This window comes from Scomber scombrus, chromosome 10 (genome assembly GCF_963691925.1).
Source record: "Scomber scombrus chromosome 10, fScoSco1.1, whole genome shotgun sequence".
In the NCBI taxonomy this organism is placed as follows: Eukaryota; Metazoa; Chordata; class Actinopteri; order Scombriformes; family Scombridae; genus Scomber; species Scomber scombrus.
This window is the reverse complement of record NC_084979.1, coordinates 9,894,645-9,907,910: the sequence shown is the minus strand read 5'-3', so window position 1 is coordinate 9,907,910 and position 13,266 is coordinate 9,894,645. Positions and strand designations below refer to the sequence as shown.

The 13,266-nt window shown below is 40.5% G+C and overlaps 1 protein-coding gene across 1 annotated transcript; it reads right to left on the bottom strand.

Moving 5' to 3' along the window:
- Positions 1 to 1,578: 1,578 nt before the first annotated feature.
- tmem115 (transmembrane protein 115) lies at positions 1,579 to 11,393 on the bottom strand. Its single transcript, XM_062427395.1, has 3 exons — positions 9,946 to 11,393; positions 8,658 to 9,022; positions 1,579 to 6,796 (listed from the first exon to the last, which is right to left on the bottom strand). The coding sequence occupies exons 1-3, from the start codon at positions 10,435 to 10,437 to the stop codon at positions 6,496 to 6,498; spliced, it is 1,158 nt and encodes a 385-aa protein (XP_062283379.1). The 5' UTR covers positions 10,438 to 11,393; the 3' UTR covers positions 1,579 to 6,495.
- Between the last annotated feature and the right edge of the window lie 1,873 nt (positions 11,394 to 13,266).

Genomic DNA, 13,266 nt, shown 5'->3' with positions numbered 1-13,266 from the left:
CAATGATATGCGTTTATAATTACCTGTAATCTAAATCAGTGTTTCTAAAATCACTAACTGGCACCCAAAATGAGTCACTGGTCTGTTTAAGTAGTGTTTTTGCCTCCACGGTCCTCACCATATAAACAACTAATGTACTAATAATAGCTTCTGGCTGAAAAGAAGGAATGGTAACCAGTATTCACAGTAATGGGCACGATATAAAGTATATGCAGAGGGATTATACCCCTATGGATCGTGCAAATAGCTTTGAGCTTGTTATATTATACCCTTAATCTGAGTTAAATGAGCCCATTAAAGTTTTATCAACACTGATGGCTGTAACTTTATTTCATTTGGAGTCTCCTGTGATGAGTCATTGAAGGAAACTATGTAGGTAGTAGTTTGTACCCACTGCCCCACCTGGCGGTCAGTTTGGGTAACTAACCAAATTCAGAGAATTGGAGGCCTCTTAAATATAAATGTAATCTAATCTTAACCGTAAATGTAATGTAATCAAATGTAACAATGTAATACATGTTAAAAAGATAGGGGGGTTGAGAATAAAGAGAATAGAAGCATATGATGTTATTTGCAAGGGTGGACAATCACTCAAGGAGCACAGATGACATTAAAGGTTTATTCTTGATCTTCTTGATTCTTTCTGGAGCCTTTGATCATATCACTTAATGTTCCTCAGTAGATGGGCTTTGCCCAGTCATCATGGTGCTGGGAAATTTGTCTTTGTGAGCATTTTGAGAACCACTCGTCCATGTTGGCTTAAAAATTGAGATTACATTTTATTCTTGACCTTGGAAACAGGTGTTGACAAACCATCCCACTTAAGGTGTATGCAGTTTAGTCACTTTCTATAGTATAATCAATCTTTTTGATGTAGTATTGCACTTTACCTTTGGAAATGCAAAAATAGTGTAGTATTGTAATAGTTAGAGAAGCCTACAGTTTATGCAATTAAAGCCCAATAGGGATGATATTTCATTTAATGAAGGTTTGAGTTTATATTCTCTTGCAGGAAATTATCATCACGACTGCATCAGTGAATTGCAGCACGATTGGTTGGTAGCAAGTATGCATTTATATATTTTCAATGTAGCTTGTTCATAGTCCTCAAAATAGCATTTTGTGTCATAGCACAAGATTATGTCAGTGCCTGGTGCAACATGCTGTATGTCAAAAGGTTTAAGAGTGCAGATTAAAAGTGCATTGAATCTGTGACTGTTATTCTACAGGACTGTCTACTGATTCACTATGTGATAATCCCACCTGTAAATATTGAGAAATGAGGGTAAAATATTTACCTGTTAATATAAGGATAACCAAATTTGTAGAAACTACTGAATTGACAGAAAGTGTCTATTTCAAACTAGATTTAAGTATACTAGTTTCACAAATACACGGGATCTGGTAGAATACTGTTTCCTCTTACAGAAAATTCAATAGGTTACATGATTGGTGAGGTATGACACATCAGTTTTTAACCATCGCACCATCTCTTGCCTCCATATAAAATCATGTCCATCCACAGCAGGAAAGTGATAACAATAGTGATACAGCAATGAATGAAACACTAACTTCATACAATCGTCTTTTATTTCATATCGAGATAAAGAAATATATCTGAAAACTAAAACTGAAATGTCTGTGCAACAGTCACAGTACACAGAGAGAAATAAACTGTCATTAGTGTGAACAAGATCTGTTGGTGCAAAAATAGACAGATGAGGAAAAAAGAAAGTACTGAAAACTATTAAAAAAAGAAAAAAAAAGAAAAACATTGTTGTGAATGACCACCTTAGCCAACAGAATTCAAAACTATCTGTAATCTCATTCATCACAGGGCAGGGAAACGGCTTTCATCCGCAAGTCATGGAGGCCAGCAGAACCCCAAAGTCACATTTTGAAGGTAATATGTTGTCTGCCAAAGTGGCTGAAAGAACATTATCCACATCCAAAGGTACCAGTATTCCTGAATACAATAAACAACTCACAATCCAACTATATCAAGTGATTATTGAATGTACCTCACGCTGATGTAGTCATGTTGTTCAATTCTTGACTTGGGCACCAGCATCTGTACAAAATACTCCTGTTTAAAGATAGAAAATGAGGCTTCTTAATAGAGGCACGGGTTCTGAAAACCAGTACAGATGTTTCTCAAATAAACGTCCAGATACACTGTTCCTGCTTCCTAGCAAAATATGAAGCACTCCAATAATCATTAGTAATCGGTTTTGTCATTTGTCACAAATACAAATGAAGATTGGAACAAGGTGAACATTTGTATCTTAAATTGACTTTTTATTTAGTGTTGTCTTACATTAAAAGCCAGTTTCTGATAAATCTGTGTATTTTGCCCTCTCTATCAGCCACTTTGACAAGAAACCAACCAAGGAAAGTCTACTTTTATGGGTAAAACAGAGAATTCACTTGCTAAAGTTTAAAAAGAGTCTACCTGTCTGTGTAATAATGAGATGATATCGGCACGCAGCAGGAGAGAACAAATACAAACTGTGTATGTATTCGAATTACAGTGATAGCATTTATGTGCTTGCTCATTGACTCAAAACAGCTGGCCACTGTAGACTGAAGCCACTGCAATGTAGTAATCTCTGTGAACAGCACTGACATCATTAATTATGCTCGCCTGCGGCTTTGATAATTGCATACACTAACTGAACATTGCCATAATTCATAAAGACAGTATGTAATTGCATTCCTCACTTCTCTTTGAGGACGTTCGGGGCCAGAAAATGCAGAGATAAAACTGAGGGGAACAGGAGAACAGGGATGGGGAGTGGTAGTCAGACTGGCCAAGCTCAATCTGAAATCTCAGACTGCTAACAACAATGTTCCTGTGCACCAATCAAATTACACAACTCCAGTTATAAGCCAGTGTCCATGCTAGCATATGTTTTGCTGTACGGCAGCGAAGCTCAAAAATAAACATTTGACTAGTTAAAATAATACGAACACCATATGACTGTTAATGCACCATATGTAGTTGTGTACTAGTTTATTACGTCGCTCTACCACCTTTGCTACCTTTGGTGGCAGAATGCAGTTAGAGATTTCAGACGTTCTCCACTTTGAAGCTGGATTTGACTCAGCTCGCGGGCAAGGGACAGCGTCAAGCCCTTCCTCTCCTTCCTGTGTCCATTCATTCATGTAAATACAACCATTCATTCACATTTAATTAAATAATGGCCCCACTCACCCGACGTAAACATCTACTTGCCAAATAAGAGCACGGTGAAATGAGCAGAAGAGGAAACACAGGATAGAACACACAGAATTTCATCACCCCACTCTAATATGGCTTATCACTTCCCATACATACACGTTTCCACCAGGTTAAAAAAAACAAAACAAAAAAAGCTTTTAAATGACTTCAAAGTCCAAACTTAAGCTCTACATACTTCATCTGAATGTGCAGTGGTGGTGATGATGCTTTAATATAGAGGAACAAGCTCCAATATTCAAGCATGAAGGAGAACCAGGATAAAATGAGAGCTGTGTTTTTGCATCATACTTTTTTTTTTTTTTAATTAATATATCAGGAGCAATCAACTCCTCCTAAGAGCATGTTGCTAAACTGGACTCATTATAGACGCCTGGACATCATTTCAGGCCCCTACATATCTTTAGCTTATCACACAATTTTGCACATCACATCATGTAGCACGTTTTTTGCTTTTTATTTGTCAAAAAAGCAAAAAAAAGGGCCCAATCCTGCAATGATCCTCTTCAAAAAAGACCCTATAAAACGTGTCTGCCAAGTTCAGCTCAGGACACTGAGTCTGTGGGCTGAATGTTTACACCATAACTCTACATTTTTCCAACCTTTTTTTTCCCTCTATTTGACAAATTCCACAAATTCCCCACACATATGAGTAAAAACAATTTTCTTTCCTTGCATTTCTACAGGATTAAAAAAGGACACTAATGAACTTCTTTGGGTGCTCAGATTTGGAATTCCCAAAATTAAATGAAAAGCTCTAATTTTACAGTCTTCTGGATGAAGGATATTTCTGTTGGCTGTCTACTACGTGAACTGTGACTCTGCCTTTGCAATTCATATATCACTACAGCTAGGAAGTGGAGGAGGATGTTTGTTGATGAATATCTACTGTTTAATTATGGAGGGTTTTAAAGGCCATACATGACTCACTGTGCCTTTAGTTACCTGTGATTGGATGATTTTGGTCTCTTTTCAATATGATATTTGCTTAGTCAGTGGCAAATAAAATGATCAGTAAGGCCACTGCAGGATTATCTGTCACAAAACAAACATGAGAATATTAAATAGGAACAAAAAATAACTATACATTTGGATTAAATATGTAACAACATATTTCTATACTGCAATCATTTTGTTTTGTTGCCTAATTTCAAATTCTTCATTTGCAAATCTTCTCTAAATTCTGATTTGTGTGAGAGCTTGCTGAGGTAATTAATAAAGTGTCAATACCAAACAGCAGTGACCATCAATCTGATTCTTTTTGTTTTAAAAAGAAGTTTTGTGAAATTAAGGCATTGGCTCCCTACGACAACACAACATCTGTAAGACCAGGAACAATCTGCATCTAATTTAAGTGGGCTGGTATTCCCAGATCACACACTGAAGCGACTTCTAAGGGGTGAGGGATCATGTGAACTTCATGTGCTTTATCCTCCTTGTTGAATATGTCAAAATGCTCATTCCATTTGGAGACATTCTCTACCTTGTGATCACAGGTTTAAAAATAAATAAGCAGTTTTTCGTCACTGTGATCGCAACGTCTGAGTATAGTTTATTGGCTGCAGCTGACTTGAATCAGCGAGGACAGGTGGGAAATTGGGCATTCAGTAATGTGACTGTTACCTTAACGGACTGTGACGTCTGAATTGATGACCGTCTACAAAACGAATGACTCGCTGACCTTTTGGGGGCTGCCTTGAATTCATGGAACGTTTGAGATGAAACTATCTATCTGCCTATGAACCTCACCAGCAAATTATTCAGCAGTGGCCCCTGCTTGGCACCGTGACTCTAGGAATGAAAGATGCTACATGTGCATGTGATGAAACATTGGCCAGGCTGACTACTGATGAGTGCAAGCGTCCTCCACCTATGGAGTCATTCATCCTCATGGGCCAGTCTCTGAGATACAACTAATCAGAGCAGAGTTTGACACAAGCACATATACAACCTCTGAATCTGCAGCTCATCAATCTCAGTGATTTTATAACATAAAAACAAGGCCATTCTCTGCCCTCATGCACTCCATCACTTCTCCAAATTTTTAATGGTGTCAAATGACTAACATAACCGTGACGGGCACTGACCACTTCTCTCTGTAGGAGCGCTTAGATAATTAAATAGCTATTGCCGATTCTCGCATCGTTCCGGATCCTAGGAGGTGGAAGTGAAATAGTACAGGATGATACTCCAAGATTAGGTCTGGGATTAACCTAAAAATAGAATCTTAACCCATAAAACAAGAAGAAAGAATCATCATCATAATCAACAGATCTGTGAACTAATGTAACATCATTAAAATGTCCTAATGTTAGTGCACAGGAAGTTGTTTTTGTTTACCGATGAACAGACCTTGAAGGGAAAAAAACTAGTTATCCATTGAAAGATAACCCAGGGATAAAAAAAAAAAAGGGTACAAAGTTGATTTTTCTGCCTGTTTTTCCAAGAGAGACAACAGGTTGCAAATGAACCTGGTCCAGAATATCCTTTTTTTTTCTAAATCTGGCACTGCTTCAAATCTTGAAGTCTTGTATCACAGTTCATCAGCAGGACTGACCTGCAGCAGCTTCTTTCCTTCGCTCCAGCATTCGGCGCTGAGTGCACGCTCTCATTCTTCCTCTGTTACACACCAGGTTACAGATGCGCAACATGTGAACCAAAAGCTAATCTCACGCGCACTCATTTCTTGGCGCTTATCGAACCGGTGCGTGTAGAGTCCGCCTTTCATCGGGAATCAAGAATTTTCGGAGCGATTCTCTGACATCTGCTCCGAAAAAAAAGATTTACAAAAAATAAAATAAAAAAATTGTACACCTATTTTTTGTTATTTATTTAGAAAGCAAGAGAAAGAGACACACGAAGCAGTGGACAGAGCTCAGCAAGTTGGGATCGAGTCCAGATAAGACAGAATTTCTGGTTGACTTTCGGTCGTATGCGAGAAGGAAGAGAAGAATTAAGTGTGTCAGGTTTGCCCGACTACACTGAGCATTTACAACCAACATGTCTGAACTGAAAGCACTGTACAGTTACCACCTGTTTGGGCTTCACAATGACATTGACAGAGTGTTTGTGAGCGCACTCGTGTGTATGAACTGCTCAAAGATGTCGTGTGTGTTTGTGTGTGCGCGATATCGAGTGTATGCCTAATCGCCGTCACTGAATATAGTCTTACACTAGTCAGGGACGCTGGATGCACTAGTAGACCTGCCAGTGACACCAGACAGAGCGTGCGGATCTGTACACGTGCATTCTATTGGTTACGATCTAGAAGGTGCATCCTCGAAGCTGATGATGCTCGACTCTGGGTGTTGCGCTCCGCCAGTGGGCTGCGCACCGCCGCTCTGTGACATCGAGGATGAGGAGGTGGAGGAGAGGGAGATGCCGATAGGTCCCCCTGCCGGTCTCGTCGCGGAGGAGGAAGGCCCACTTGGGAGGAGCGGCTGCGTGTCGGTTCTGACCTCGTCCTCGTCCTCGTCTTCCTCGTCGTCCATGCTCGGCCAGGCGGACTGGTCCTCCACGCGCTTTAGACGCTCATTCAGAGCCTTGAGGGCCAGTTGTCTGGGAGGAGGAGGAGGAAGGAGAGAGAGATGTTTTTCATTAATGCTGGAGGGAAGTACAGCTGTGCAAAACAACAAGCCTGCTTTTGATTGTTTCAGTGCAATTTAAATTAAAACACGTACTCTTTTAGAGTCAAAACTAAGTCAAATGTGAACAAACAGACATAACATCGAGTGTGACTTACACCTTCCGAGGATAAATCATAGAAAAAAAAGACACTCCATGTAAACTTAAAATTCATTAAGTTTCCTTAAGTATCCAGTGATAGCTTTCGTTACATTTATGGGTACTTTGCAAACAGTAACTGATAATAGCTAGTTTGGCATACTTCTAATGACACCAATTGGCCAAAACACAAACAAAACAAGGCACAAGTTAACTCACTGAATTCAATGAAACATTATACTTTCTGTTTACATGCCCCATGGCATTATGGGAACTGTAATTCCAAAAGTGAGAGGATGATTATGACCCAAATTGAACCAAGACCAGGAATTATCTATTCACGTAAACTTCTTTTTACATTACTTATGCTTCAAATCTTAAATTCCTGGTAAACTGATACTCTTTGTAACACTTTGAAAATAATTCTGTATGTAGGACACTTAATGCTGATTTGAACAGTCTAGTAAATGTATGAATTCACAATGTAAGTATCTATAAATAATTATTTGATAGAAAAATGCAGGTAAACAATACCGTTTAATACTATGCTCTAATACTAGCAATCATTTTGAAAGAATAGACCATTTTTCAAATGACTGAAGTCGTTTTTTGGAATGAAACTCAACATTTGTTAATTCTATTTCTCCACCTCTACTGGGGAAGTACTAGCACCACTTTTTAAATCATCTCCACAAGGTTGATCACGCTTCAGCAGAGGGAAAACCTCTAAATCACCAGCTGATCAAAACCAAACATTTAACAGAAGCCTTAGCTTCATTCACATGGCAGCTTTAGCTGATGTGTGTGTCATACTGGAAGAATTAAACACAACCAACAAGCCTGTGTAACTACACAGACAAACATAATGAAGTTCAACCTACTGCTGGATAAATATATAAAAACAACTGGTTACACTTATAAAAGCATTTAACACACTAAACACTGATGTTCAAAACGGATTTCTATATGTGTTTAAATATATAAAATGATGCTTGACAATTACAGGATACAGTCTATATGTGTATATATAAGTTTCTGTGTGTGTATGTGTGTGTGTCCAATGACACCCATCTGTAACTGACACGGTGTGACAGCTTGGACGTGTGTCCCCTAGACAATGGAACAGGGGGTAAAATAATCACCAACAGCTTGAAAGTGTGTTTTGTTTGTGAGCATGCGTACGGGTTTTGTGGGTTTTAGAGCGAAGGCATGAACATGTGTGAACTGTTTGAAGAGCAGAACTAAAAAAAGGCAGGGCGGCTCCACAAGCCTCCTCTGAGTAAATAAAACTAAGAACACAGGTTTTGTGTCTCCTCTCTGACTGCTGTTTTTCATGAACTATGCGGCTGTGCATGTGTATTTAATTTCTCTCTGCTCATTCTTGGATGCATTCTGAATTAAACAAGATGAGTTTCTGATGATAATGGTTTCATATTATTACACATGAGATAGAGGTTCACTCTGGTCTAATGGCAACTCTTGACTCTTTCAGCTGAATTATCACAGTAATCAAATACTCATAAGGACCTCCTCTTTGCACCATTTAAAGGCACTTTGATCACCACTTGTGTTTAATTGTACAGAGAGATGCTTTTATGTAGCAGGTCATTCATTTGAACACTAACTGCCCATCATCAGACACTGAATGTCAAGGCACACTAATACAGCAGACTCCTCCTTCTTTGCTCTGACTCACCTCCTCCTCTCTGCATCCTGTGGATCCGTCCCTGGCAGGCTGATTGTGATGGAGGAGGGTGCTCCCACGTCGTATCTCTTCACCATCTTCCTGCACACCTTCAACTTCACCAGCACCGCATGGACCAGCCCCGCCAGCAGCCCCACAGCAGGCTGCAGAGCTTCGGGGAAGAAACTCGCGAAGGCAAAGTGGTCCGACATGTCCCCACGGCCCCGGCTGTGCCTCTGGTAGAAGCGCAGGTAAACCCAGCCAGACAGGGCGCCGTAGCTGTACGCGGCAAGGGGGGCTGAGTTCTCAAGCAGCCCAGAGAGGCGCAGTAAGGCCAGGAGGAGGAGGACCAAAGCTGGTGCTGCTTTGAGTCTTACCTAAGATAGGAGAGAGAGACAGATGTTAGTTGTTGTGTACGAAAATGATCAGGCAGCTATAATTTTGTCTACAGACCACCATGGCCTCCAATTCCCACGATTCACTTAAATGAGCCAGATTCAGAAACTGGAACACCAACATAGCTGGTTACGTGCCAACATACTCTAGATCTACCAGCGTTTTGATTGAGTACAGTTCCTAACACGCTCAGCTGAGCTGAGGGAGAATAGAGTGAAGTAACCCAATTTTACGCAAACTTATTACAAGCAAAAATGATGCCAGCTAAGGTTGAGTGGCCTGTATTAAGAATATGTAGCTAATGTGTGCTTCAGAAAAACAACAAAAACTTATTTGGACACTGGATATGTTGCTCTGCAGCAGGGCATAAGATTACATCTTAAAATGTAAATTAACAGATCTCACCGTAGACAAAATTTGGAAGAGAATCATATTCCTAAACAGCTGACGCAGGCCAAGTAGAGTTATTTCACAGCTCAAACAAGTCCGTGCTGTAAACTACTGGCTTATATGGCAGAGTACAATAGCCTCACAGTAGATACCAGTTTGTTGAGACGAATAAGTTTGTTGTATTTCTGACTGTTAGAGGAGTTGAATCAATTCAGTTGTCAATTTGAAGGCTGTAGTTTGTTTATGAGACCATATTTTTCTTCTTAGGTGTCAGCAATGCTGGTGAGGAATGAAACACACATAACAAGATTTTCCACAGCGACACCACAATTTAGCCTTAAAGGTCATCGCTCTCAACTGAAGGAAATACCTCTGAAAGTCACAAGAAAGAGGGCTTTTTGTTAGAGTATGAGTTCCGCTGGTCTGCTATTACTTAGAAGCTCAATAGAGGTGCATAACCCTGCCATTATGCAGCAATGCAGAGTAGAAATTATTTTTGTTGTGTTTGCCTCACCTGTGGCACTCTGAGCACTGTAGTATCCCCCATGGTCTGCTTCAGAGCCACCAAGACGCCTCCCAGGAACCCGGCTGCCCCGTGGACGCGCACAGCAAACAGGAAATCCAGGTCAAAGGTGGCCACATAGGTGAGGAGGTAGGAGAGACCTGCCAGGAGTCCTGCAGATACATTAACCACTGCGAAAAAGATCAGGAGTTCCAGAGCACCCCACAAAGGCTCCAACAGGCGTCCACAGGCCATAACTGTCCCAACATTAGCTGCCACGCCCCATACATGTTGCTCCACCACCCCATGAGTCACCAGCGTCCACACCCAGAAGTTTGGAGGAAATAGGTACCCCGGGGTCACCCCAAGAGCGTATGGAGTGTCAACAGCCCATGCCAGCAGGTACAGGAGAACCACCACAGCACTTATAGATTTTACCACCACACTGGTGCTGGCAAGTGCAGCCAGGAAGTGCTGTCGTGCCACAGGCAGGTAGCGATTCATGGTGATCTGTTTTGGAGAGGATCCTTCTTGAGCAAATTAGCTCAAAAACCAGTTGCTTCTGTTGCAGGTTAAATGTTAGTGTGAGATTATTAATGCCACACAAAACAGGCAACACCTGGGAGTCCTGACAGCATCACAATCCACACTTCTCTGTGAGCCTTCATCCGGGATACTGTCTACTGGTTTAAGTCAACAAGCTTTAGTAAGTAACTCAGCAAGGGCTTGCTGCCTCTGTGACTTCAACTTTTTACAAGATATTCACCTTTGTTTAACATTGAAAGAGCTAAGGAAACAAACAACTGGGCTGATTCTTACAGTCCAATAAGGTAACAAACTTTGGGCTGCAGTAGATAAGACTGAAGAAGTGATAACCTTAGCTAGGAGACCTTTTGATCTAACGTTAGCCTAGCTGGCGACCTTCAGTCGGTGTAGACAGAAGTAGATACTATAATAATAATACTAGCTTGCAGGGTTGTGATAGTAGCACAGTGTTCTAAACCCTGACTGAAACAAATACACCCAAGTGCCAACTTCTTCAGAGGATATCGGCTGAGCTTAGCTTGTAAACACAGGAGAGCTAATGTTAGCTAGTTGTCTAGCTCAAAGTGTCTTTGAGTTGACGCTGATTTATGTGCGCCACGGAGGGGCAGGAGAGGTTACGTCCTCGTTTGAGTACAAGATTGGTAAAAAATAACCCTGATCGATCAAACCAGCTCACGATCCAGTCCAGGTCCCCTGCGCTCTCTCGGCCCGGTGTCTACCGGGCTAGCCCGAGGATTCCCCGTAACTAGCAACTGGCCTTCAAAACAATGACGGAGACGCTTCCGAACTAGCGTTAATTCGCGTCTAGTTCACAGGTTTGTCAAACTACCTCAGCTTCATTCGTTTGTGTTACACTTCTTCTGTTTTTGGACAGCAGGTTGCCGGAGAAAATGATATTATCCTTACAGGTACTCCTCCTCCCGTGAACACCACTCAGCTACTGACTTGTGCTGCCTGCCAACGTCATCAACAGTCGGTGAAAAAACGTCGTCACGTAACTTTTTTTTTTTTTTTTTTTACACCAGTGCATGATGGGAGACCGAGTTCTTGTTAATTGTGATTTGTACCCCTTATATACAGTCTAGGCCTGTACCCCTTATATACATTTTATACCTGTACCCAGAGCGCTGTCAACCATAGAGGTGCGTTATGTGCACATTTTACACGTTTACAAACAAAATGCAAAATTCTGTCTTTATCACTGGTTTAGATAGCGATATCACTTAGAGTGATAAATATGGTGCCAAAAGATTATCCACATGGCTTTGTTCTTTCCCTGTACAGTATAAATTTAAGACATACTGATACAATCCTTGTAACTCATGCAAATAATCTTGCGTTTGCACAAAATATGGCAGGCACAGGCATCATGAAGTGTTGTTTTGACCATGCAATATGTAGTGTAAACCCCTAGACTTTAAAATAATGAATGTGGCCACCGTGACATCACCCATTGGTTACTGGACCTTGAGTTTGGCATTTTGACTGTCACCTTCCTGGAATGTTGAAGCCCATAGTCACTAGCCTATATTTGGACGAGAGGGTGGAGGTCATTAAATTCTTCCCTAAATTCTGAGTAAAATTGATAGCAGCAAGAGAGTAATTACAGAAACACTGCTGACACGTGCTTTATGACTTAGGCTAACCGACTGGTCTCACACACAGCAGTGGCTCCTCACAGTTCTAAAAAATCAGAAATTTCCAAATAGGCCTAAATGGTTACTGTCTCCCCTGAAAAAATAAATTAATAAAGTGATATATTAACAGCTATTACAGTTAAAATTACAACAACTTGAATTACAACCTGAAACGGCCCTCTGAGACCATAAACTCAAGTAAACAGATACCTCTTTTACAATGGTGGTCTGTGGACAAAAATGCTTTTTGGGCCACAGGGAAATTTTTCACTGCAATACTGCAAGTGGCCACTGAGGAAAAAAATGCTGATTACCACTGTATACGAGTCTGTAAAACTGTTGACAGAACACCTCAAATAGCAAAGTCAGTTATGACTCTTTTCTGTTATGAAGTTTTGATCCATGGAGGTTTTATTTTTGTCAAATTTCCCTTGAGCCGAGAAAAGCGATTTTAAAAATCTGTGACTTACACAGTATGTCATGTAGTAAAGTGGATGTGTTGTGCATGGTAAGCATGACTCAGCAAGACTGCAGCCAGACCCTTCTCTATGCACCAGCTGAGCAAATCTCATAGGACTGAACAGGCACCATTTTTGGTTTGGTATCCAGCTCTTAAAATACATCCATGGTTTAAGGCAACAAAATTTAATGTAATGTAGTGGCAACAGTTCACCACACGATGGTGACATTTAAAAAAACAAACCATATGGTTGCCAGCCATAGAAGTGCATTTTTGAAAGATCCATACATTGGATCTTGGTAAAAGTTTACAATTTCTCAAGTCTGTCTTAAAAACAACAGTCAGGTGCTCACATGAACACGGAAAGAGGTTTTCCTTGCTGTAATAATTTGTCCTGTTCATACTGGCTATTAAAAGATAGCCCCTAAATGGGCTTTCAATGTAATGTGCTTTCACTTCACTTCTAAGTGCATGCCTTCTCTTGACTGGGCTAAATAACTTAGCTCTCTGCTAATTTGAATTGGATAAAATAATCAAATCGATTAAGTGAAGAAGACACAACAATAACAGACTCATACATTTTATTCAGAAGTCACATCACATTTACAAAAAGACAAACCACATAGAAATAGGCTGAAAAAAAGAAACACAGAACAAGGACATAGACTTAACAACAACCTTCACTCAAAT

Bases quoted from the DNA above. Each gene is read 5' to 3' on its own strand.
- tmem115 (XM_062427395.1), bottom strand. From the start codon at position 10,437: ATGAATCGCTACCTGCCTGTGGCACGACAGCACTTCCTGGCTGCACTT. The intron at 9,023-9,945 runs GTGAGGCAAACA...CTCCTATCTTAG, and splicing joins CAGTGCTCAGAGTGCCACAG to GTAAGACTCAAAGCAGCACC. The intron at 6,797-8,657 runs GTGAGTCAGAGC...TCCTCCTCCCAG, and splicing joins CAGGATGCAGAGAGGAGGAG to ACAACTGGCCCTCAAGGCTC.